This window comes from Orcinus orca, chromosome 19 (genome assembly GCF_937001465.1).
Source record: "Orcinus orca chromosome 19, mOrcOrc1.1, whole genome shotgun sequence".
In the NCBI taxonomy this organism is placed as follows: Eukaryota; Metazoa; Chordata; class Mammalia; order Artiodactyla; family Delphinidae; genus Orcinus; species Orcinus orca.
This window is the reverse complement of record NC_064577.1, coordinates 36450099-36476882: the sequence shown is the minus strand read 5'-3', so window position 1 is coordinate 36476882 and position 26784 is coordinate 36450099. Positions and strand designations below refer to the sequence as shown.

Genomic DNA, 26784 nt, shown 5'->3' with positions numbered 1-26784 from the left:
GGAGAGTATAAACAACTCGGGATTTCTGTCATAAATGTAAATAAACATACAGAATCCTGCATGCATACACATACCTTACATACATACACATATACACATATACATTCACAGTTAAAGGCATATATCATTAGTATGCTTTGAGCTGGAAGAAATAGGAAACATCAACTCAAATGGATTAAACAATAAAGAAATTTATCACTTCATATAACAAGCAGTCCAAAATTAGGGCCGCTTCTGATGCCGTACAGTCAGGACTCAGGCTCTATTTTTCAGCAGTTTTCTTAGCTTAGCCTTTTTGTTGGCTTTGTCGTCAGGCCAGCTGACCACGTGATTACAGGAGGGCTGTGGCAGTACAGAGCATCCTGGGCAGATAAGACAACATGAAGAGGCAGAGAAAAGGGTTTTCTTTTTCATGAGCAGATTGGGGATCTGTTGACGAGGAGATGGGGGGTGAGAATGATGCCATCAGGAAACCTACAGTCTAGTAGAGGAGAGAGCATGTAATAGTGTGGTAGACACTGTACTAAAGGCATATACAACGGATGATGATTGCACCAAAGACAGAGTGCTGTGTTCTCGGCTGGGAGAAAATGTTAGAAAGGATAGAGGCTTGGTAGAGGCTGATCAGAGAAGACTTCACTTGGGGAAGAGGTTGTTAATCCAGTTTGGGACATGTTGAGTTTAAGGTACTATAGGACCTCTAGGTAGAGAAATCCAGTAGACAGTTGATGTGTATTGATCTAAAGCTGAAACATCTAGATAGAGAAAAAGATAATAGGGTTTAGGTGGTGGCGAAGGCTCTGAGGATGGATGAGCTAAATCCAGAAGACACACTAGGACCAAAACCGAGATCCTGAGGAAGCAGGATCCTGACTTTTAAAGCATGGGTGAAATAAGAGGAGTTGACAGAGACAGAAAATAAAAGTGGATCTTTTAATGCCATCTATGTGTGGGATGGGTGTAAGCCAACTAGAAATGACATTCTGTGATATTCACACATGTGATTTGGGTAAAGGACCGGTAAAAGCTAGGAACCGTTCACTGCCCGTTATTTGCCCAATAGCAGGTGCCCTTCCCTAAGAAACTGGTTGAATGAGACAGAGTTTCATTGGAGGTATGGCTAGACCTGAACAGTCGTCCACCCAAAGGAGAAATGGAGCATTAAATTTTCTAAAATGGGTCTTTTTTTTTGGCAGGAGTGGTCACACATTACTTGCCTTCTGGTTTTCCCGCCAAGAGGGAAAACTAAACCGACAGCAGACAATTGAACTGGGACATCACATCCTCAAAGCACACATTTTTAAGGTAATTAAAGAAGTTGGAGGTGTTTTTCTTTCCATTTCCATCAGGCTTTCCTTAACACTGTGTGTATGAAGCTACTGTTATGTCAGCGTGGCCCCTGATTTCTGAAATCAGTTTGTTGCAAAATTGGTCCATCTCCTAAAATTTCTGACCCGTTCCTCCCTAGGACTTTGAAAGAAAGCCACATTTGTCATCTCCCAGTTTAGTGGATTGCTAGGCTTTCCAGGAAAGGTACATATATAATCATTTAGGTAAGAAGCATATACACATACACATGTGTACTCCATATATGACCCACCATCTCTTGAGAAGAGTCACGTTGTAGCATTAGTTGCAGGTTTTCACAATGTCTAAAAAAAATCGCTGAGAGCAGTTTACTCTCTCAGTGTTCTCATAATTGTTTTAGTGAAGATTTTAATATTCCTGGTGCTGTGATTTTCAAACTCTTTGTCTAGAACCACCTATAACCTTCCTTTAAGCTACTTCCCCCATTCCCTCTTCAAATTATAATCCCAGTTTTTCGCAGTAGTTTCAAAACTTTTAAGGACTCCAAGCATCAGCCTCCCTGTCCCAACATCCACACGGCTGGAGTGGAGGACCCAGAGAAGGGCACGTAATTCATCTGTTTGTGCTTGTATGCATTCATTTGTTTATTCAGTGCTTACTGAGGCATTGTACTAGGTACTAGGGATACACAAGCCAAAAATATACAGCCCCTAATCTCAAGGAATTTATTGTCTAGATATCAGTTGTGGGGCAAAGGACAGAAGTCAAGGAAGAAATTTGTTTTCCTGATTTTCCTAGCCCACAGCTTGCTATTTCATCTGCCACCTACAATCCCTACAATCTCTTCAGACCACTTTTGCTGCTCCCAGATTGAGAAATACAGAGATCTTAAATAGTCCTCTGGCTTGGACTTCCCCCAAGAGATACTGTTGAAGATAAAACAGTTCTGTTCTCTTCAGAGAGAAAAATGGCATTAAGGGCAACTTCAAGAGCCTAGCAAATTCTTCCCAGTATATAAGTACACAGCTAGAGAAGCCTTTTCATCAGATGGACAGAAGTAAAACCCACAGTGACAAGTCCTTTATTTGAATCATAATTGTCTTATTAATAAATCACTCTACCAAAAATGACCTTACTTAATGGGAGCAGAATGAGACTCTTTTAACAGGCAAGGTGTCTCATTCCAATTTCAAGTGGACCAAAAAGTATCTGCTACTTCTACAAACTGTAAGATGAGTATCCTTCAATTAGACGGGAAAGTAACTTACATATTAAGCATCACTGCTTTAAACGCTTGAACATTTGTCATCACCCTCTGCCTAGGATCAGATGCAATGAAGATGATGTCTGTCTTTATGCCCTGCACCATAACATAAATACCACATGAAACAGATAAATGATATGAAGTTTCATTTGATCCCCTGTGACTTTATCCACTACGGGGAGATCTACATTTATTTTTTTTTTTATATCCCCATGGCTTAATTTATTTTATAACCAGACGTTTGTACCTCTTGATCCCTTCACCTACTTCATCCTCCCCACAACCCCCTCCTCTCTGGGAACCACCAGCCTGTCATAGAGACCTACACTTAAACCGTACACTCCTGTCACTGACACAGTTTTATCTTATGTTGCTGCAGACAACATGGTTGCCTGAGATAAGACTGGCTCCGTGTGTGATTCAGGCCATAAATACTTGGGTGTATAGCATGTGGTGATGACGTGACTGCAGGCTGAAGAATGTGGACTCGGACCATGGTTTTCCTGATGCTGCAGTTTTCAGGGTCCTCTAAATGCAGTGTGCTCCCTGTTGATAGACTTAAGCTTCTCTCAGACTGCCAGAATTCTCACTTCCTATCAGCTGAGGGTCATGAAAAGGCAAAGACAGACTCAATGCTTAGACTCAGCGCCACTTAGAACTGCCAGTCAGCAATGACATATAGTCCAATTCATATTTCTTTCCAATTAGTTTTAAATTTCCCTTATTTTATCTTTGTTCATGAAAAATTACATATGATGTCATTAATCACCTTAAAAATATGAGGTTGAGTGTCTGTAATTCTGGATATTTGGTATATTTACAGAGTTGTGTAATTATTACCACTATTAGTACATTTCCATCACCTTAAAAATAAACCTTGTGTCCATTTGAAGGCACTCCCCATGAGCTTCCCCCAACCCCTGGCAACCACTAATCTACTGTCTGTAAGTTTGACTCTTCTGGACATCTAGTATAAATGGAATCATACAATCCCTGGTTGTCTATGTCTGGCTTCTTTCACTTAGCATGATGATTTTAGGGTTCATCCATGTTGTAGCGTGTGTCAGTACTTGATTCCTTCTTATTGCCAAATAATACTCCTTTTTGTTTATCCATTCACTAGTTGCACATTTCAGTTGTTTCCACTTTTTGGCTGTTGTGAATAACGCTGCTATGAACATAGCATACAGGGTTTTTTTTTCCTCTTTTTATTTTTTAAAAATAAAATTAGACATATTAAAGTGAATAACTCATTGGCATTTAGTACACTTACAATGTTAGTGTTCAGGTTTTTGTGTGGACATGTCTTCAGTTCTCCCAAAGGAGTGAGAGGTCTGAGTCCCTCATCGGGCTCCCCAGCCTGGGTGTCCTGCACCGGGAAGATGAGTCCCCAGAGCATTTGGCTTTGAAGACCAGTGGCGATTACTTTTGGGAGTCCCAGAGAGCTGCAGGAATAGAGTGGCTAAAGGACTGAAAAAAAAAAAAGGCCTGTATATATGCTGCCTACAAGAGACTCACTTCAGTTCAAAGATACACAGACTGAAAGTAAGGGGATAGCAAAAGGTATTCCATGCAAATGGAAACAAAAAGAAAGTTGGGCTGGCATTACTTATACAAAATAGACTTTAAAACAAGGACTAGCAAAGAAGGGTAAAGGGATCAATGATAATGATAAAGGGATCAATGATACATAATGATAAAGGAGTAAAGGGATCAATCCAACAAGAAGATGTAACAATTGTAAATGTGGATGCATAGTAGCACATAAATACATAAAGCAAATTTTAACAAACATAAAGGGAGAAATTGACAGTAATATAATAATAGTAGGGGACTTAATACCCCACTCATATCAATGGACAGATCATCCAGACAGAAAATCAACAAAGAAACACTAGGCTTAAATGACAATTATGGAATTAATAGATATGTACAGAATGTTTCATCCAAAAACAGCAGAACACACACTTTCTTCAAGTGCACATGGAACATTCTCTAGAATAGAGCACATGCTATTCCACGAACAGTTCTCAATAAATTTAAGAAGATTGAATTATATCAAGCATCTTTTTTGACCACAGTGGTATGAGAGTACAAATCAACTATAAGGAAAAAAACTACAAAAAAACACAAACAAGGGGCCTTCCCTGGTGGCACAGTGGTTGAGAGTCCACCTGCCAATGTAGGGGACACGGATTCCTGCCCCGGTCCGGGAGGATCCCACATGCTGTGGAGTGGCTGGGCCTGTGAGCCATGGCCGCTGGGCCTGTGTGTCTGGAGCCTGTGCTCCGCAATGGGAGAGGCCACAACAGTGAGAGGCCCACATACCGCAAAAAAAAAAAAAAAAAAAAACACAAACACGTGAACTCCAAACAACACACTACTAAACAACCAGTGAGTCACTGAGGAAATCAAAGAGGAAATCAAAAAATATCTAGAGATAAATGAAAATGGAAACACAATGATCCAGAGTCTATGGGATGCAGCAAAAGCAAGTCTAAGAAAGAAGTTTATAGTGATAGAAGCCTACCTCGGGAAACAGGAAAAATCTCAAACAATCTAACCTTACACATAAAGGAACTGGGGGGAAAAAAAAGCAAACAAAACCCAAAGTTAGTAGAAGAAAAGAAATCTTAAAAGATCAGAGCAGAAATAAATGAATAGACAAAATAGAAAAGATCAATGAAATCAAGAGCTGCTGCTTTGAAAAAACAAACAAAATTGATCAATGTTTAGCCAGACTCATGAAGAAAAAGAGAGGGCCCAAATAAATAAAATCAAAACTGAAAGAGAAGTTATAACAAATAACCACAGAAATACAAAGGAGCATAAGAGATTACTACAAACAATTGTACACCAATAAAACAGACAACCTGAAGAAACAGATAAGTTCCTAGGAACTTACAATCTCCCAAGACTAAATAAGGAAGAAATAGAAAATATGAACAAATTGATTGCCAGTAATGAAATTGAAAATTGAATCAATAATTTAAAAAAAAAACTCCCAACAAACAAAAGTCCAGGACCAGACAGCTTCACAGGTGAATTCTACCAAACATTTAAAGAGTTAATGCCTGTCCTTCTCAAGCTGTTCCAAAAACTTGAAGAGGAAGGAGCACTTCCAAATTCATTGTGTGGCCAGCATCACCCTGATACCAAAACCAGACAAAGACACCCCAGAGAAAGAAACTGACAAGCCCAGATCACTGATAGACACAGATACAAAAGTTCTCAGCGAAATATTAGTAACCCGAATTCAATAATACATAATATAAAAAGGATCATACACCATGATCAAGTGGGATTTATCCTAGGGATGCAAGAATGGTTCAATATCTGCAAATCAATCAACATCTTACACCATGTTAACAAAATGAAGGATAAAAATCATATGATTATCTCAGTAGATGCAGAAAAAGCTTTTGCCAAAATTAAACATCGATTTATAATAAAAAGTCTCAACAGAGTATACAGAGGGAACATACTTCAACATAATAAAAGTCGTATATGGCAAATCCATAGCCAACATCATCCTCAGTGATGAAAAGCTGAAAGCATTTCCTCTAAGATCAGGAACAAGACGAGGATACCCACTCTCACCACTTTTATTCAACATAGATTGGAAGTCCTAGCCACAAGAATCAGAGAAGGAAAAGAAATAAAAGGCATCCAAATTGGAAAGGAAGATGTAAAATTGTCACTGTTTGCAGGTGACATGATACTATATATAGAAAATCCTAAAGATGCTACCAAAAACCGTTGGAACTAATCAGTTAATTCAGTAAAGTTGCAGGACACAAAATTAATAAACAGATACCTGTTGTGTTTCTATACACTGATAACAAACTATTGGAAAGAGAACTTAAGAAAACAATCCCATTTACAATTGCATCAAAAAAAATAAAATACCTAGGAATATATCTAACTAAAGCAGTAAAACACTTCTACCCAGAAAACTATAAGACACTGATGAAAGAAATCGAAAATGACACAAACAAATGGAAAGATATACCATACTCATGGATTGGAAGAATTAATATTGTTAAAATGACCATACTACCCAAGGCAATCTACAGATTCAGTGCAATCTCTGTCAAAACATGAAAGGCATTTTTCACAGAATTAAAACAAATAATTCTAAAATTTGTGTGGAAATGCAAAAGACCCTGAATAACAAAAGCAATCTTGAGAAAGAAGAACAAAGCTGGAGGTATCATGCTCCCTGGTTTCAAACTATACTACAAAGCTACAGTAATCAAAACAGTATGGTACTGGCACAAAAACAGACACATAGATCAATGGAACAGAACAGAGAACCCAAAAATGAACCCACACTTATATAGTCAATTAATCCATGACAAAAGAGGCAAGAATATACAATGGGGAAAAGACAGCCTCTTCAATAAATGGTATTGGGAAAACTGGACAGTTACACACAAAAGAATCAAACTGGACTACTTTCTCACAAAGCAAACAGAGCAGATTAAGTTTTTTAAAAAAATACCTCCTCAGATCTACTTTGTGGTTCCCAAACTTCATTGTTAATATCTTGCGGCCCTCAGGGTTTCCTGCTTTAACTCACTTGACCCAGATATTGGCAGAATAGTAAGAAGATTGCTGGGAATTCCCTGGCGGTCCAGTGGTTAGGACTCCACACTTCCACTGCAGGGGCCCCAGGTTCAATCCCTAGTCAGGGAGCAAAGATCCTGCAAGCCACGCTGCACAGCCTTAAGAAAGAAGAAGAAGAAGATTGCCAGAGAATCTTGCCATCACAGCAGGAGATTTTAAAAAACAATTTATTCTAACTTCCTTTTGGAGAAGTCCAAGTAAAAGGGCAAACATTAGTACATACAGTGGGACTTAGGCCAGTCACACTAGAGAAAATTTGTTGCTGATGGCAATCAAACCTATGTTGTTTCCCTGAGGATGAACAGATGTGATTATTTTAGGCTATGTTAGGGTGAGCAATGCTAGCTACTCTAACAAACCTGCAAAATCTCAGTGACTTAACCAAGGCTTATTTTTCACTTTCGTTGCAGTCCAGTACAGATCATTGGGCAGGCTTCTTCCACACAGTAGTTCCAGAATCTCCTAGGCCCTCAGGATCCTCCATTGGATCATCTGGCCTGCAATCAAGAGGAATAATAGAAAGTGTGGAGAAACACACAGGGAATTTGGGGCCAAGGCTGGACATGACATATTACTTCTGCCCACATTTTATTAGCCAGGAGTCAGTCCCATGGCCCACATAACTGTAAAGGAGGCTGGGAGATACCGTTTTCACAAATGTCCAGGACGGAAATGAGATGGAGATCAGTGATCACACTGCATTATCTCTGTTACCGTGTATACTTTACTAACTTGAATTTAAGAGATTGATTCAAGAAGGCTAGTAGAAAAGATCTGGGGGGAGGGGGGATTATATCCAGATAGAGCAGAAAAGAGAGGTATTAAGTAGATTTGTTTCCGCAGACTGCCAAGGTGGAGACAGTTTAAGTTAGCCTGTTCCTGCAGGACTAGTCTTCGTCTGCATCAGTGGGTTGGCTTTGTTATGCCTGGGTATTGTTTGAGCAAGACTCTCTTCTCATTTGTTAGTACCACAAACCTAGAGGCTCCTAACTTAACTACTGATGGTACTTTTTAGCTGGGCTAATGATTTGACTGTCTCTATATTTCTTTTTCAGGGTTTGAGTAAAAAAGTTGGAGTATCATCCTCCATCCTCCAAGGTCTCTGGATCTCCTATAGCACAGAGGGTCTTTCCATGGCATTGGCATCTTTACGAAATCTCTATACTCCAAATATAAAGGTAAGTGATAAATTACAGTCAGATTAAAGAATTAACTATGAAAACCTAAAACTAGGAGGACATTTAAGTAGCTATTTAATCGATCTTTGACTTGCCTTAGACTGTCTCCTATTAACCTTTTACTGATAATTTGATATATTTTACATTTTGTTCTGTGAGTTGAAGACCAAGCCTATTAACCTTGTACCTTGTATAAGATGACTCTGATTTGTAGAATAAGTCCTGCTGCTTCTAGGGAGTAAGTCATTCTTGGACCACCTTTGCTTTGATAGGGTTTTTTCTGACTGACAGCTCACTTCGTGGAGACTCTGACAGCACTACAGTATGGGTGGTGTTGACTTTAGTTACTGGGCAGTTTATATAAAGGAGATATTTCACATCCCTTTCCAAAGGCAAGGTATTGAAAAAGGAACAAATGAAGATTTTAAAATAAAGCCGTTACTAAATGCTTCTGGGCACTTATTGTGGGGTCCCAGAGGACTTAATACAAGATGACTAATAGGATATAACTGATACTTATGTGAGTATTATTTCTGTTTATTCACTCATTTCTAGGTCAGCCGACTGCTGATTTTGGGAGGTGCCAACATTAATTACCGGACAGAGGTTTTAAATAATGCTCCAATTCTATGCGTCCAGTGTCATCTTGGTTACACAGAAATGGTGGCCCTACTGTTGGAGTTTGGGGCCAACGTGGATGCCTCCTCAGAAAGTGGCCTGACTCCTCTGGGCTATGCTGCAGCCGCAGGCTTCCTAAGCATTGTCGTGCTGCTGTGCAAGAAACGGGCCAAGGTAGTGGCTGTCCGGCTCTGCTGCCTTTTCTTCTTCCCTTTTCTTTCTTCCTGCTATAGACTCTTCCTTATCTCCTGCGTGACCTCCTGAGTGTAGGTAGAATACATCAGATCCTATTAGGGAGCAGATCAAAGGGAGAACTAGCTCTGATTACATCCTACTGTTGCCCACTTGCCATGGCCAGTTCCATGCTGAATTTGCACACAGTTCTAAAACTTTTGAGAGGCACTTAGGAAACTGCATTTATCAGCAGCCACAAAAAGTCCCTAACAGCCAAGAAATTCTCTCCTGAGCTCAGAGTGAGGAAAGAGAAGTGGGGGAGCAAGGAGATGGCCCTGTGAAGTCTGAACTGAATGGTGCCTCTAGACTCTAAGCCTTTCATGTTAGAGTCTTGAAGATACCCCTGAAGAGGTATGGGGAGAAGATGATTCTCTCTGACCAGAGGAACTCAGAAGTGTTTCTGTTAGTGTATTTTAATTCTCTCAAAACATTTCTCAGAAATATATTTGCTTTACAGTATCTCAAAGGCCACTGATAGAACTCAATTTGAAAATATTGGTGAAAAGAAAAATGCTGGTCTCAAAAATGTAGGCCTCTGGGGAACATTGTAGCCCAATGGTATTTTGTTTCCATCCTGAAAACAAACTGAGGAATTTGGTGGTTTTGCAGTGAAATATAAGTAATATGTATGCCCTCGTTCTGAGGTGTCCAGTGTCCTTACCAGGGAAGAACTGTGTCTCCTGAGACTCCTTTGGGAGCTGGGACCTGGGAACCTCAGTGAAATCTCAGAGCTGTAGATGTTAACTGTGACACAGGAATGGTCCTAGTCATTTGAATGAACACCTCTAGAAACAGAGTGAAAATTGGGCCTTATTATGACTGCTGTGAATTCATATTCTAATCTCAGCTGGGTCTTTCCTGTTGCTCAGGTATCATTTTATTCATCTCTTGTTTTCCCCAGAGCAGATAAATAAATAATTTGTGATCTTTTCAAGACCCTATCAAACCTTTTTTGCCCTCCTACGACTGCCAAGATTGATTTTAATCTCACTGTGCCTCGATCTCAAAACTCTATTAATCCTTACATACACTCACCTTTACTTCTGCCTCAGAGAAGGAAGTGTTTACCTTCCTTTCCAGAATGCTTGCCTCCACTATATATATATATATATATATATATATATATATATATATATATTTTTTTTTTTTTTTTTTTTTTTTTTTTCCGGCAATGCTGCACAGCTTGTGGGATCTTAGTTCCCGACCAAGGATGGAACCCATGTCCCCTGCAGTGGGAGTGCGGAATCCTAACCACTGGACTGCCAGGGAATTCCCCACCTATATTTTTTAATCTCAGTATGTTGCTCTTTCTCTCACATCATTTCATTCTTTTTCTAAATTCACACTACCTTTCTTCTCAGTTTCTACAACCTATGATTGTCTTCTCTAACCCAAAAGAGAAACTCCCCTCTCTCTCCTAACCAGAAGCCACCATCCCATCTCTTCCCACCCATGTCCCCCAAGCCTGTCCTAAGAGTCATCTGTACTTGCGACCACTGCTTCCTTACTACTCCTTAACCATTTGTGGTCTGGCTTCCGTGACAGAAAGAGGAGGCAAGTCATTAAAATCATAAACTTCGGCTTCAGGCACGACCTGGTCAAAGCCTGCATTCACACTCGCTTTCTCTGAGGGCTTGGACGAGTCATTTGACCTCTCTCAGCCTCACTTGTTTAACCTAGAAACAGGATTAAGAGGGGCATTGTGACAATTAAAAGTGATCGAGCCTTTTTAAAAAGAGATGAAGTCTCTTTTAGTCTCATGCAGTGCCTAATAAATAATATCCTTAAAAAAAGAAAAACCCCAACCTCTTGGCATTCAACTGAAGCTGCTCTCAAAAGTCACTAACAACTGTCAATCGCCAAATAAAGTAACTATTTCTCATTTCTCACCCCTCTAAACCACTTAAGTATTTAGCCAGTTATTTTGTTGCATAACTGAATTGAATGTTCTTCAATTATAGTTGGTCTGATATTTTCTCTTCATTAGATTGAGTTTGTATGTTTTTGGCAAGCACACCACAGACATGATGCTCTGCCCTTATTCATGCAGCACTGCAGGAGGTGCGTGATGTTGAGATCTCATTACAGGGGATGTTAACCTCTATCACTTGGATAAGGTGGTATCTTCCAGGTTTCTCAACCTGAAGTCACTGTTTCTCCCATTTGGAATTAAGAAGTATCTTTTAGGGAGATGCTTTCAGACTAGGCAGATACCTTGTATCTTTTTTTTGTCCACTAATTTAGGATCCATCCATTGATGGGTCCATTCTTGCTGCAGTAATTATTGCTATGATATTTGCATTATAGCGATTTTCTATTTCCCTCTTCCTTCTACATTTATTAATTGGAATTCTACTGTAAGGAAGAGCTGTCCCTTCTCCTCAATGTGTTCATTTACTTATAGCACCAGGGGTTCCTGGATATTTATTTTATTCTGTGATCTATAACTCATTGCCGGAATTTTCTTTTTTTGCTCAAATTGCCCCAGATTTGGCCACTGGGAGCTTCTTCACGTTGGTTCCTGTGTCCTTTCAAGCCCCACCCCCATCATTTCATGAGTGCTTCTGTACTTTCTGGCACCACAAGATATTCCAAACTCATCTTTTGCTATTACTGTCCCAGCCCTGGAATCAACCATTTCCCCAAGAAGCCAAGGGTTCTTTTAATTCATTCCTTTAGTTTTTAAAAACTACAGTTCTGAACGTGAAAATTCTCAGTGACTCTCCATTACTTATGAAAATTCAGACCACTAGCCTGGCATTCAAAATATCCATGCTCTTGTCCCAAAAGACCCTCTCAACGTTGTAGTTTGAACTCCCCCTTAATGTATTTTACCCTTCAAAAACTAGAATTAATCATTTCCTATCCCAGCCAGTTGAGATAGCCCTTTTCTTAGTCCATTTGGGCTGCTGTAATAAAATACCATAGACTGAGTATCTTACAAACATTTCCTTCTTACAGTTCTGGAAGCTAAGTCCCCACAGCATGGCGCCAGCAGATTCGGTGTCTGGTGAGAGCTTCCTGGTTTACAGACAGTGCCTTCTCGCTGTGCCGTCACACGGTGGAAGGGGGCAAGCAAGCTCTCTGGGGCCTCTGTATAAGGATACTAATCCCATTCATGAGGGCTCTGCCCTCATGACCCAATCACTTTCCAAAGCCACCACCTCCTAATTACCTCAGGGGTTAGAATTCCAATGAATAATGGTGGGAGAACACAAACATTCAGACCATTGCACCTTTCCCTCTGAATCTGTTCCTGCTTCTGGCTGGAAATCCTCTGAAATTTTATTGCACTTTTGCTTTCCGGCTGACATTTATTATATTACACCTTTGTTGGACACGTTTTTGTTGTATTGGTCGCATCGCCCCTATCTTGTTCAAAACTTTGAGAGCAGAATCTATATTTTACTCTCTTATTTACCTTTTTATCCTATCGTGTACCCTGTACATGGTAGGCATTCAGTAAACATTTGTTATATGGATGGCCGGGTGAAACTAAAGCTGGAGAGAACCAGGTACAGAACTTAGGCTTCAAGTGCTCTAACTACCACTGGAAAATAACCTGCCCACCTGCCAGAAAAGGCTGTTCATCTATTGAGACTTGTAGCTGGGGACCTTCTGGTACATTGACCTTAGTCAGCCTTCTCTTTCAGCCTAAACTTGTAACCAGCACTGCAACTGTAAAAACTGCTGTTGGAACATAGTCTAGCATTAAGTTCCAAGTACCTCTAGCCATTTTGGCCAGATGGTTGAGATTCCGCCCTCCCACTGGAAGAGAGCAGTGGCCTTTGCCAAAGCATAGTGGTCAAATGTGTGAGTCATGATATGAGATGTTTTGCCTCTTTGGAAGACCAAAAAATTTGAGCTTCAAAATTTTTTTCTTCCCTTTCATGATTTCAAAGACAGTTTTTTGTGCCAACACAGCTTACAAGTCTTTCATATTTGGGTCTAAAAAGAACTATTTGAGGACAAGGGAGAGTGTACCTCAGGAAAACAAAGCTGGAGCTGGGAGTTTTGGTGTTTTGTTTTTGGGTTTTGTTTTTTTTTTTTTTTTGGTTTCTTTTGATGTGAAAACAAAAGCCTGACGTTATGCAAAGAGGTTCTCCCCAGAGGGGCATCTACCAGAGTTGTAGCTCAGTGAAGATCTAGCCTGAGTAGGAGAGTATCTTCTAAATTTTCTCAGGGATTGGTCCAAGGAATAGGAGAGGATGAATCTTAGTAGTCCCGACCTATGCAGTGGGCTGATGTGACTAGATTGGGAATACAGCCACAGTCTTTTTCACATAGGTTTTTCTGTCCCCGCCCGTAGGTGGATCACTTGGATAAGAATGGGCAGTGTGCCTTGGTCCACGCTGCACTCCGAGGTCATCTGGAAGTTGTCAAGTTTTTGATTCAGTGTGACTGGACAATGGCGGGCCAGCAGCAAGGGGTGTTTAAGAAGAGCCATGCCATCCAGCAGGCCCTCATCGCTGCAGCCAGCATGGGTTATACTGAGGTAAGAAAGCGGATAAGGTTTGGGGGGTTTTTTCAAGCTATGTATTGAAGGACCTAGGAAACCAGGAAAAAGAGGTTGCATTATTATAAAATTGCCAGCCTAGGGCTTCCCTGGTGGCGCAGTGGTTAGGAATCCACCTGCCAATGCAGGGGACACGGGTTCAAGCCCTGGTCCGGGAAGATTCCACATGCCGCGGAGCAACTAAGCCCGTGTGCCACAGCTACTGAGCCTGCGCTCTAGAGCCTGCGAGCCACAACTACTGAGCCCGCATGCTGCAACTACTGAAGCCCACGTGCCTGGAGCCTGTGCTCCGCAACAAGAGAAGCCACCACAATGAGAAGCCCGCTCGCTGCAACTAGAGAAAGCCCGCGCACAGCAACAAAGACCCAACGCAGCCAAAAATAAATTAAAAAAAAATTTTGTTAGCCTAATTAATGTGAATTAGGTTTTTGGTCATTGATCTGAGGAGTAGGGAGATTCCAGGGTACCTAGAATTATGTTGGAAAGGACCTCGGGAATTATCTAATCTGATTCCTCACCATCTTTCCACCCCTATTTAACAGACAATGACACTAGGCTCAGGTGGATTATTTTTTGACCTGTGTTCACATGGGTAGACAGAGTGGAATGGAAAGGGCACAACAGTTGGAATCTCAGAAGGACCAGGTTTGAGGTCCAGCTTTCCTACTCATTAGCTCTGGACCTTGGGCAATATACCTAATCTCTTAGAACCTTAGTTCCCCACCAGTAAAGCGAGGCTAATAAATTCTTTTTTACAAGGTTGATATGAGATGTAAACTGTAAATCACTGTGCAAATGGTATTTTTGCTAATTTATTTATTAATGAAAGTAATAATACAGTGGCAAAATATGTGGAATTGGTAGTGTTTTAGGAAATGTGTAACAGCCAGCTCTGGGGAGGGGAGTGGAGTGGAACAGAAGTGTGTGTGTGTGTGTGTGTGTGTGTGTGTGTACATACAGACTTAAATTTATTATAAATTTTACTGATATTTTAAAAAATGTTGCACACAGTTTACAAATAATAATGAATTGTGTAATGCTCTTAATTGAATGCTTTTGTTGATTTTTGCTAAACGTATATCCGTACCCAACCTGTGGTTACAACTCAACCATGATTTGATAAATGAAGTTGCACCCCTATTTGCTCTTTTCCCAATAATTTTGTCATTAAATCTGATGTGCGATCTACTGTTAAATTACTTCTCATCCTCATACAAATTATATTCATTAAACTGGAACCCCTTTTAGCTTTAGCAGTAAATCAAATCCTCGTTTACAAAGTTTGCCAATTTCCAGGGTATAAGTCCCCCCACCATGGCTGATTTCAAGCTGCCAATGTGACATCACCGAACACAAAGTTTCAAAGAGATGCACAGGAGCACACCATTATATAAAATGTCCACCATCCAGATACAGTAAATATAAATAACCTGAAGAGCATAGATAATAGTAAAATGTAATTAAATAATTAAGAAGTTATAACATTTGATATTTTAACCTTTTTTAATTTAATTTCTTTAATTGTTATTTAATTTTTAATAAACATCTTTGTTTACTGACTGGCTTGCAAAATTCCGAAAATTTAACAGTCCGCTTTCATGGGCCAGTACCAGTTGGCTCGCCACTGCTTGAGATGCTTCAGTGACACAGCTACCCCATCAGCTGACCTGACGTATCACCAAGGGAATATTAAGTAAAATTGGAATTTTTATTATCTATAGAAGGTTTTTTAGCTCTCTCTACAGTGAAATTCCTGGAAACAGAGCTGTCACTTTCCTTTGTTGTTAGCAGCCATTCTCCTTTTATTATCCGCAAACAGTCCTTGTAATTCCAAGAGGAAAAAAGAAGATAATAGCTCTGCTCTGAAAAACTACAGGCCCTCAGTTTTCTCCATATTTATTTTCTGGGTTTTGTTTATTGATTTTTTTCCTGTTTATTTCTTGGTAGCATTTTTATTAGGAGGACGAGGGTTTGCTTTTTTAACTCAAATGTGATAAATATGTGATTTTTAAAAGTCACATGCTATGTAAGTTAATTGTGTTCAAGGGAAACATGTCCACTGTACCTGGTAGAACAAATGCTCATCATGGCAGCTTTGGGTTTTTAGGCGAGGACAGTCAGTTCTGATGCCTTTTGTGTGCAACAGAGAGCGTGACCCTTGGGTATCCGGGTATCTTCCAAACCTCACAGGCTAGTATCAGTAGTACAGTTTTCCACCTGACCTTTGAGCTGACACAGCTTCTTGTTTCAGATTGTCTCCTACCTACTTGATCTTCCAGAAAAAGATGAGGAAGAGGTGGAACGAGCACAGATCAACAGCTTTGACAGTCTCTGGGGAGAGACAGGTACCTCCTGTGGACATCTCTCTCTTCTCTGTGAACGTGTCATGTCTGTGTGGAGATATTCTCTGCATCTCACACCCTGATTTTTTTCTCTGCCAGACCAAAGGTGGCCGTCTCTGTCTTATGGCTATTGTGTTGGAGACTGATTCAGCCAAAGGAAAAGTCACAAGTTTCCTCCTTTCAATCCTCTTTCCCTTTGGGTGCTCCATGCCGTTAGCCCCAGAGTCTTCTTTCAGACAAACCTTCCCCCGCTCTTGTTTCCAAATATTTTAAAAGACTGGAAGTTTCCTTACAATGTGCCAAACCATAGCAGAAAAGAGTTGTGAACTTTTTTTCCCTGTGATCCTTATAGCAGTTAGGAGTAAATATTTCTCCTGTAGCTATAAACCAAGAAGTTAAATTTTTATCGACACCTCTGGCTTACTGAACCAAGTGTTAGCACGGCGGAGTGGTCCTGACATGATTAAACTGATACGTCATGAGTACCGTTGCTATCAGGATGCAAAATGAAGGTCCCCCCTGTAGGGCACAGCCCTGCGTAGTCTCTCACGATCTGCAGCAAAGCCATTTCTATATTGCTTGGTACTTACTCCACTAACAGAAGCCTCTTCCTTGTGGCCTTTGCAGGAAATGATTGTTGTCTTTCCCCCAAGTCTAAACTGGAACATCTGGAAAAACATTAGTAACCTTTTATGTGTTTATGAAACCAGGGCAGTAAAAACTGTAGAGTCACCACAGATATGTGTCGTGTTTGCCAGGATAAGTAGACCAACGTTGATGGCCGATTTTAGGGAGAGCATTTTACTGAACAAGAAGGGGGTATGCTTTGGTTAGGGTCAGAATGTTATTAAAAATGAGAAGAGGCTTGAATTCACTTAAAATGTATAATTACCTATTGAACTGTGATGTCTCCACACATGGCAGTAATCTTATATATAGGTTTCATGGCTTCTTTAACATCATGTAGAATGGTCCAGAGCTCAGGAATTTGCTTCTCAAACAATCCCTCCCTCTGTCAGAGCCAAAGGGAGCAGATGCCGGGCAGCTGCAGCTTAAGAGCCCATGACAGATTAAAGGAAAATGTGCAGCTGGCAACAGCTGCTGTCTCTGGGGCCCCACCCTGAGGGAAGCCAGAGGGCAGACTGAGGGGAAGGGGCTGGCCAGGTCGCCAGCAGTTGTGGAGTGTGCGTCCTGAGACCTGGAGCTGCAGGAGAGACATGATGGTTCACATCCCGTCAGCACAGCCTCCCCGGCACAGCCCCTCCGTCCCTCCCAGTCTCCTGTTGCCAGGCCACCCGCGTGCAACCCTAACCCTAACTGGGGAGCGCAACAAAAAGTAGTGGCCCGATGGCAATAGTGGACAGAAATTACAAGACTAACCATCATAGTGATGACTATCACACACGTCCTAGTGCTGTGCTTGAAAGAATTCCTTAAAAATGTTGAAGAAGGGTGTGAACTAAGTGGAAGACTTATTTTTATTGAGATGAATTTCTTATTAGAATAAAACTTTACAGCCTCAGGACTTTTAAAAGATTTCCTGCTTTAAAGTGTGCAATAAAGTTTGTTACATTAATTTTCTTACCTACATACCATATCTCAAGATTGTAAAAAAAAATCAAAGTTTCATGTCAGTTTGCTTGTAGTCAGAATTGTGTTGTGTTTAATTTTATATTTATACGAACTCATTTCAGCACTATGAACATAAGACATTATTTAAATATGAGTTAGAATGAAATACATTTGTAATATAATTTATAGAGCTATAAAAAGTTATTTGACTTCAGAAAAATTTCTGGGAAATCATGTCTTTGCTATGTTAAAAAATGTCCCTACCACTCACCACTAGTGTAGAGTAGACTCTGAGTTGCTTTTCTGTCTATAGTGATGGACTTAACAAGTACACGTTTCTTTTTAACTTACAGCACATAATCATTTAAAATTTATAATGACTCATTGAATTGTGATGTTTCCTCCAATGGCAGCATCTTATACAGGTTTCTCTTGCATAGAGAATGAAGGTCTGTGACCTGCAGCCAGCTGGTTAGGGTCTCGTATCTGCAACCCTGGCCTAAACAACCCAATTTTTACTTAGGGAAAATATGATGGTAATGATGTTTCCAACAATTTGTATCATTTACTGTATTAAATCCAAAACACCAGTAACTATAAGAAACTATAGAACCATTATTTTATGTGCCATTCCAAAAAAAAACCAGAAAGAAAAACCCTCTCTCTGCCTATAAAACTGACACAGTTCTTTATTATCACATCGATTATGAGATGCAACCTGACTTTGAGATGTTAAAAATGCGGAGGGAAGAAAGTACATCTTAGAATCAATGAAATGTATCTTAGCATATAGTGAAATATTTATTGAGATGTAATTTTTACATATCAGATTTTCTAAAAGCAGGTCACTGGAATATCCTGGTTGTCTTCGTCCTCCTTTTATGGCCTTTTTGTCCTTCCAAAGAGCACCTTCCTACATCGAGCTTTCACCGTCTGGCTGACCCCCTCCCATCCTGCAGGGTTTTCACAGATTTCTTATGGAACACAGAAATCTGTATTCCAACACAGAAGAAAGGCAATTAAGATGACAAGATTCACCAATCCCTCCTCTCCTTTGTCTTACAGCTGTAGAACAGAACCAGCATTAAAAGCTTCTGGCAACTCTGGAGAGCCTGAGCCATCCATGGCCCAAAAGTAGCGAAAATTCAGAACATAAACAAGATACCATTAATTCATGCTTTCATCATCTTTTGTCTAGATTATTGCAACTACTTCCTAGCTGATCTTCTTGTCTCTGGCCTCACCCTTTTGTGATTTATCTCCCAGACTTCAGCCAAAGTGAGCTCTCTAAGCCACAATCTGTCCATGTCACTTTCCTGCTTACCACCCTTCATCGACCACCTGTAACATTAATGTAGCATAAAAAGGGACTTCCCTGGTGGTGCAGTGGTTACGACTCCACGCTCCCAATGCAGGGGGCACAGGTTCGATCCCTGGTCGGGGAACTAAGATCCCACATGCTGTGTGATGCGGCCAAAAAAAAAAAAAAGGTAGCATAAAAAGACGTGTCATGATCTCTAGCATCATCTGTTGCCTGTCTTCTCCAGTAGGAGTAAACGTGCCGTTCCCCACCTCAGTGCCTTTATACGTGCTCTCCCTGTGCCTAGAATGCCTCCCTGTCGTCGTTGCCTATAAGTCTCCTATTTCTCTTTCAGCATCTTGTTTAGATTGTCATCTCTTCCTGGAGACCTTCTCAGACACTTCTTCCTCTGTGCCACCTCCAGACAACCCCCGTGGACTTATCTCTGTTGTGCTTATCACACTGTATAGTAATGTATTTGTTTGTCTGTTATCCTTATTCAACCCTGAGTTCCTTGAGAGCTGACAGTATCTGACAAAATAGCTCTATAAATGTGTAACTAATGAATGTTGTTTTGGATAGCAGTGATCAGTATAAGTCTTCCCCACCCACCTCCATCCCATCGGTCTTCATGACCTGTCTGTGCTGTACACTGTCAAGGTTGAGAAGAGAGAAAAGAACCATTTGCTTCTCTGCATTCTATTCAGCATCAGCATCCCATCGAAGCCGACTTTGGCTATTCCATCAACTCTGAGCTGTATCCTATCTGTTTCTTCAAACTCCCTAGCTGTTTCCCTTTGAAAAAGGACCATTTATTTCAAATAATCTCATCAGATGCTGACACGCTAGGGAACGAATTCTGTTACTGGTCTCTTAGGAAGAGAGATTTGGCTCCAAACTGTTAACATTTGCTCTAAGAATCAGGTTGTTGTTTTACAGAACTGGCTTTGCCTTATTCGTCTCACTTTCAAAAAGTTTTAACGGTTTTTGATAAGAACTATATAAAATCCAGCCAAAGCAACTCCTTGCTCTTGGATTTTGAAAAGTACAGACCCAATTTTCCATAGTTGTGTTGTTCTGAGATGAAGTTGGCCAGCTGTGTTAATGACCGTGTCCAGATATCAGCTGGAGATTCCTGCCAAATTACGTCATAACCTAAGTAACAGAGATGATACAACAAAGAAAAAGGCCAAATGGAACATTCCCTCTCATATAAACATGTTGTCCGGTGGGTTGAGATGGGCCAGCCCCCAGCAACATGACTCCAGGTTAGAGCAGACAGTATATAAGTTCAGCTTTCAGGATGGGCACTGCTTGTGAATTTTTATCTGTGTTCTGTGAACTAGCATCATTGACGAGAGGCTTGATTCTGAAATACTGTCTGTATTTTCTCCAGAGTGCTATAAATTCTTGCGTGAAAAAGAATGTATTTGCACACACACACACACACACACCACGCCATACACAAGCCATTGAAAGGAGGCTTGCTGCGTTCCTGCCCCCTGGTAGCTACTTTAAACTTGGGAGAGTTAGAAATTTTCCAAACCCTTTGTTTTATGTACCAACGAGGTGATTCTTATGGTTCCTAACAAGGGTCTAACCCAGTCAAGTTCTTTCTTTTTCCCCAGCTTGACTGAGATATAATTGACATACAACATTGTGTGAGTTTAATGTATACAATGTGATGATTGCCAGTCAAATTCTTAAGCTACTCTTGTGTTCTGACCCAAGAACTAAAGTTGTTTTTTTTTTTCCTGAACTATTAGAAATGTGAACTTGGAAAAGAGGGAAAATCACTTTGATTTAAAGAACAAGAGACAAACTTCTCAGTCAAGTAAACAATCAAACCCATCAATACTTGTAACTTATCCATTCGGAACTTGGAAATGACCCTCACCTCAGATAGGATGAAGCCTCTGCCCTTCTGTGAGAACAGGATGGAAATGCCTATGTTAAGAGTTCCAAAAAATAAAATGAAAAATACACATAAGACAAGGCCTAGATACATCTGGTTTAAGATCTTCTAAAATTGCCACATTTTCCTTCATAAGCCCTTTCTATCCTTGAAGAAGGAAAAGATTACTTTGAAGGTTTATCTCAGTGGAAATTACAGGTAGTTTTAGTTTTGCATATGAGTCAGTTGTGGGTATATTTGGCCAAGCTCAAAGACAAAATGCCTTAATTTGCACTTAAATGAAAAAAATCTCAAGTGACCATTTGATTTGATTTTCAGTTGCTTCCCTGATTAGATACCAACATTTGCAAACTGAAATATCTGCACCTGCCGTGTATTATCTTCCTCTGATTTGTCATTGGAGTAGGTGGCCACAGCAAAGGAAGGACCTGCTGACTACCACATCTGTTTTTCAAGTCTGTGTGGGGAAAAAGGTCTCCATACTCTTTCTTTAAAAGCATAACTCCTGCCATTTTCTAACAGTGTTTACTATCTTCCCTACCCTCATCCATTTAAAACACTGAGTGTACACATTTGAGATCCCTGGTTAAGAAACACATACATATTTGTTCAAATATGAACTTAGTAGAAAGTATATTGACAAATTCCTCTTACTGCTATTGAAACAGTACTCAAAGGATGAAATAAGCACTCTTAGAATCCTCTGTATCAGAGATCATAAACAATGGACAGTAGCACAGAAGGAAGAATGTTTATGTTTCTTCCTGCTGTGTGTCCTTTATCCTCGCTATAGCTGTGCTTTATCTGTGACTCCATTATCCTGTATTCAGAAGAAAAGAGCCTTTGTCACACTCCTCTCATCTTTAAGACTATTACTTTGAACAGTTTTGACCCTCCTATGAAAATGGTCACACATGTACTAGAAACTTCTGTCCCAACTGATGAAAAAAAAGAAAACTGGCCCAAGGCTCTTAGACTGCAATTTCTTTTTTTTCTTTTTTTACATTTTTTAATATATTTTTATTGTAAATACTCCCTTAAAAGCAATCCAGGAAACTGTCATTTAAGAAATCAACAAAATGAAGACTGCAATTTCTGACTGGTTCTCTGAGTTTAAGGGCCCAGGAGTAGAAATTGGCCAGGGGTGGTTCCTAGCTAACTCTAAAAGACCGTAGTCTGCAAAGACCCTTCTCTCTGCATTCTTACCCATGCACATACCAGTAAAAGGTTTGTAGCTGGGACGAGGTACCAAAAAAAGAGAGGGATTAAAAGCAGAGAAGATAGTCTGGGTAGGAAACATGAAACCAAGTAAGTTTGGTCAAAGGTGATTTTTTCAATAAAATTATTATAACTGTCTCCGTGTATGTAAGCCCTTTTATTTTTCTTTGAAAATTTCCTTCATGGCAGAAGTAGCCAGAATCATCATTCTTGGAGGTAAAGTAGCAATTACATTCATCAAACACAGGTGTGCTGCCCTGCTTACCCTAGAGGGCTGGAGAAGGCAAGACCCCCTGTGCTCATTCTGTGCTCTCTGCCCTTAGCCCTGACAGCTGCAGCCGGAAGGGGCAAACTGGAGGTGTGTCGTCTACTCCTGGAACAGGGGGCAGCAGTGGCCCAGCCAAACCGCCGAGGGGCAGTGCCCTTATTCAGCACCGTTCGCCAAGGCCACTGGCAGGTAAGCACGTAGCTACTTCCAGTGCCCCAGGCAGGGGTGAGTTCTGGGTGGGAACTTCTTTTTTTTTTTTTTTTAACATCTTTATTGGAGTATAATTGCTTTACAATGGTGTGTTAGTTTCTGCTTTATAACAAAGTGAATCAGTTATACATATACATATATCCCCATATCTCCTCCCTCTTGCATCTCCCTCCCTCCCACCCTCCCTATCCCACCCCTCTAGGGGGTCACAAAGCACCGAGCTGATCTCCCTGTGCTATGCGGCTGCTTCCCACTAGCTAGCTATTTTACGTTTGGTAGTGTATATATGTCCATGCCACTCTCTCACTTTGTCACAGCTTACCCTTCCCCCTCCCCATATCCTCAAGTCCATGCTCTAGTAGGTCTGTGTCTTTATTCCCATCTTACCCCTAGGTTCTTCATGACCTTCTTTTTTTTTTTCCTTGGATTCCATACATATGTGTTAGCATACAGTATTTGTTTTTCTCTTTCTGACTTACTTCACTCTGTATGACAGACTCTAGGTCCATCCACCTCACTACAAATAACTCAATTTTGTTTCTTTTTATGGCTGAGTAATATTCCATTGTATATATGTGCCACATCATCTTTATCCATTCATCTGTTGATGGACACTTAGGTTGCTTCCATGTCCTGGCTATTGTAAATAGAGCTGCAATGAACATTTTGGTACATGACTCTTTTTGAATTATGGTTTTCTCAGGGTATATGCCCAGTACTGGGATTGCTGGGTCATATGGTAGTTCTATTTTTAGTTTTTTAAGGAACCTCCATACTGTTCTCCATAGTGGCTGTATCAGTTTACATTCCTGGGTGGGAACTTCTCAAGCAGAGAGCAAAAAAAATCACAAAATTTGGGTTATCCAGCAGTCACTGGGTTTGAAGACTTGGGCCTCTGTTATTAATATTCTGGTTAATTGAGAATACATCAGAAAATTAACATTCATACATTCTATATAATACAGATCATTCCCGATGATCTGTATCATATAGAAGGACTAGCTACTTTTGGCCTGGTGGTACAGCGACCTCCTTCTCACACTTCACAACATCCCCAGGGTCTCTGGAAGGTTCAAACCTCAACAGATCCCTGCTAACCACTTACAGCAGGTGTGCCTCAGACTTGCAAAAAGAAAATGTGGTATTTGTAAATTCTAGTTATGTGATCTTTCCAGATGTTTGGATTCTGGATAAACGCTAATTTATATATTTAGGATGGAAAAAAAAAGTCTATTGGTTATAATCTTGAAAATGTTTAAGCAGGAAAAAAGTCCTAGGAGCCACAGTGCTAAAGAGTTATCGGAGGCTGTATTCTGTATTTACTGTGTTCTGTTCAGTTGTAAATATTCACTGCAGGCAGGTTTGCAACCCCTGGAGGCCAGTAAAATGGCACTGACATAGGTGTTGGCGCTTCCACCATGGGGTTGTTTAGTCTACATCTTGGCCTTTGTCATCTTGAATTCTTTTTTACTGAGTGGCTGAGTCGGACGTTTAGAGTTGAGTTCTTCTCATTTGGCTGTCCCTGAGACAGTCAGAGATCGAATCCCATGGTACTAGACCACGCAGGGGGTTCTTGCAGTGGAAAGTTTCTTTAGAGGTGACTAGCGGGGAGTTCTCACGGTGTGGGGGAGGGCGTGCGTGTGTCTGCTCAGCAGCGCTTCCTGGCTGATTGGGCCCTGCTTCTCTGCACCTGCAGATTGTTGATCTTTTACTCACCCACGGAGCTGATGTCAACATGGCGGACAAGCAGGGCCGCACTCCCCTGATGATGGCAGCCTCCGAAGGCCACCTGGGAACTGTGGACTTTCTCCTTGCTCAAGGTCAGTCCTGCAGTGCCAGAGCTTGATGACCAGTGCCCATAACAACCCCAGGAACTCATGATTTCCAGGGATGGATTCCAAGAGGAGTTGAGAACGGATATTCTTAAGCCAGTTGGTGAGAAAATGAAAGTCCGTCTCCTCTCTTCTCATATACAGTGGGACCCTTCTAACTCTGACATTCTCTATTTCTTTATGGCTTGAGGGGTTTTTGGTAATCCTAATCAAATTTACATAATCTAAACTCTTTTTAATCTCCCAACTTTGATTTTTTTTAACGTACACTCAATAAATGTTCATCTTCCAGGGATCGTATTTTGACTTGATCAATTGTTTTGTAAGCCTGCACAACTAATATTTTTCTTGTATCTTAAGGAGGCAAATGGAAGTTGAAATGATTGTTGACCATGGGACCCTATTTGAGGAATCAGGGTATTATTACCCTCCTATTGTAATAAATTCCTTTTGACATTTACCAACATTCATATATTCCTGGTGAATGGGAAATAAGTTAAAGGAGTTTGTGATCATACTATCCAAAGCATTCCCTTCAATGGCTCCGACCTCAGTCATCTATACAGAATAGTAGTGAGTGACAGGGGAACGAACCTCTGTAGTAGAAAAGCTCCAGTCACTGGTGACTCTGCAGTACCATCTAGTGGAGCTCGAGCATTTGCATCAAGCAGGAGGTGGTGTGACTCTGACCAGCTTTTACTCCATTCCAGCAAGCCTCCCCTATGAGTAAACGGGATCTTCTCATCGATAATTAATACACACAGGTGCACACACTTCAAGAAAAACAAGCCCCTGCAAATCGTGCCCAGGCTGGAGCAGCTGAAGGGTAGTTGATTTAGGAAGAAGACAAGGTTTCTTCTTCTAAGATTTCAAACTACAACTCAGTCAGAGACTTACTGGATCTTTAGCTCTCTCCTGCAAAGATTTGTTTCCACAACCTTAGACTCACAAAACTGGGTCAGAATCAGAGAACTGTTTTCCCCGTGTACAGAGTGGTTCTTGCTTCCCCAATACAAGCCACCAAACAAACCTGTTTTCATGGTTTCTATCCTTCTGCTAAGAGGGGGCTGGAGGAGCAAGGGAGATACGCCTAGCTCCTCAGGATAAAACGTAGCAGGAGTAAATGTCCCAGGACAACCTGAGTCTACTGGAAAAGGCAGGACCCCTTCACCACAGATAAGCTGTAGATGACTGCACACAGTCTGCCGTGAGCCCGTGGAAGCTCATCAGACACAGATCCCAGACATGTGTTCCCTTTACGCTGCAGGCGTTCTGGTCTCCGGTCTTCTTACCGTTTCATTCTTTCACACTTAAATCAGAGAGTTTCTCTCAATCAACAAATCCTACTATGCTAGGAACTGAGTGATTTTTTAAAATAAATACACTACAATCCATGTCTTCAAAGGGTCTAGAATCTGGCAAGGAGGGGATAAAACAAAGATAAGGAACTACCTTAAAAAGCAGAGAATCCTAAGTACTCTGATGATAAAGGTATTTGAGTTAGAACAGGACAGACTTTGAAATTTGAATGGGAAAAATGTTCTATATTCAGGGAGAGGACGTAATGTAAATGAAAGGTCAGAGAGGAGAAGCAGTACACAACAGGTTGGGGAAATATGCAAGTTGTCCAGTGGCGTACATGAGGACTGTTGGGAAATAAAATTGGAAATGTATGTGGAAAGGAATTGAAAAGGAGCAGGTTCAAAGAGTTTGGACTTATCTGAAGGCAGTAGGGAGCCTTTCAAGATTTTTAAAAAGAGAATCAGTGCCAGAGTTGCGCTTTAAAAAAAAAAAAAGAAAAATCACTTTGGCAGTAGTGTGAACAGTAGAGTTGATGAAGGGATTATAGTGGACCTGGGGATCAATTAGGAAGCCATTGTCATTGAGTAGATGAGAGGTAATGCCGAATCCAGGTGCAGTAGCTGTTAGAACAGGAGGGCCAAGTGCAAAAAAGATTTTGGATATAAGGGTTGATTACATGCAGGTCGTAAGGACAGATGAGTTGACGGTAACTCCAAAGTTCTAAAAGGGATGTTTGGGAGAACTGTGATTCTGTTAACTGCCCAGAGAAGAAAAGAGAGAAGAGGAAGATTTCAAATTGAATTTTCAGAGGAAATTGAACACCTGGTTTTTTTTCATATGTATCTCCTTTTAATTTCTTAAATTCCAGCTTCCCTTATCTTTTTATCTGATTTATTTAAAATCAATTTTATCTGATTTAAAATCAATTTATCTGTAACATACATCCAGAACCTTCTTATCCTGCTTTTTCCACCCCTGAAGACTCTGTCCAGGAAATTTATAGATGTTGCATCTGAGAAAACTCCTTAGATTCTGTCCCATATTCAGATTCATTCCATGTTAGAGTCAGTGTTTTAGT

At 40.6% G+C, this 26784-nt stretch overlaps 1 protein-coding gene across 9 annotated transcripts in view; it reads left to right on the top strand.

Moving 5' to 3' along the window:
* TANC2 (tetratricopeptide repeat, ankyrin repeat and coiled-coil containing 2) overlaps positions 1–26784 on the top strand; it is a 357408-nt gene that overhangs the window by 316031 nt on the left and 14593 nt on the right. For all 9 annotated transcript variants that reach the window (XM_004275661.3, XM_049701636.1, XM_049701638.1 and 6 more), the window contains 7 exons: positions 1197–1305; positions 8257–8379; positions 8935–9171; positions 13541–13726; positions 15999–16092; positions 22418–22551; positions 24269–24392. In XM_004275661.3, coding sequence (XP_004275709.1) covers positions 1197–1305; positions 8257–8379; positions 8935–9171; positions 13541–13726; positions 15999–16092; positions 22418–22551; positions 24269–24392 — 1007 coding nt within the window. The remainder of the gene's footprint in view (positions 1–1196; positions 1306–8256; positions 8380–8934; positions 9172–13540; positions 13727–15998; positions 16093–22417; positions 22552–24268; positions 24393–26784) is intronic.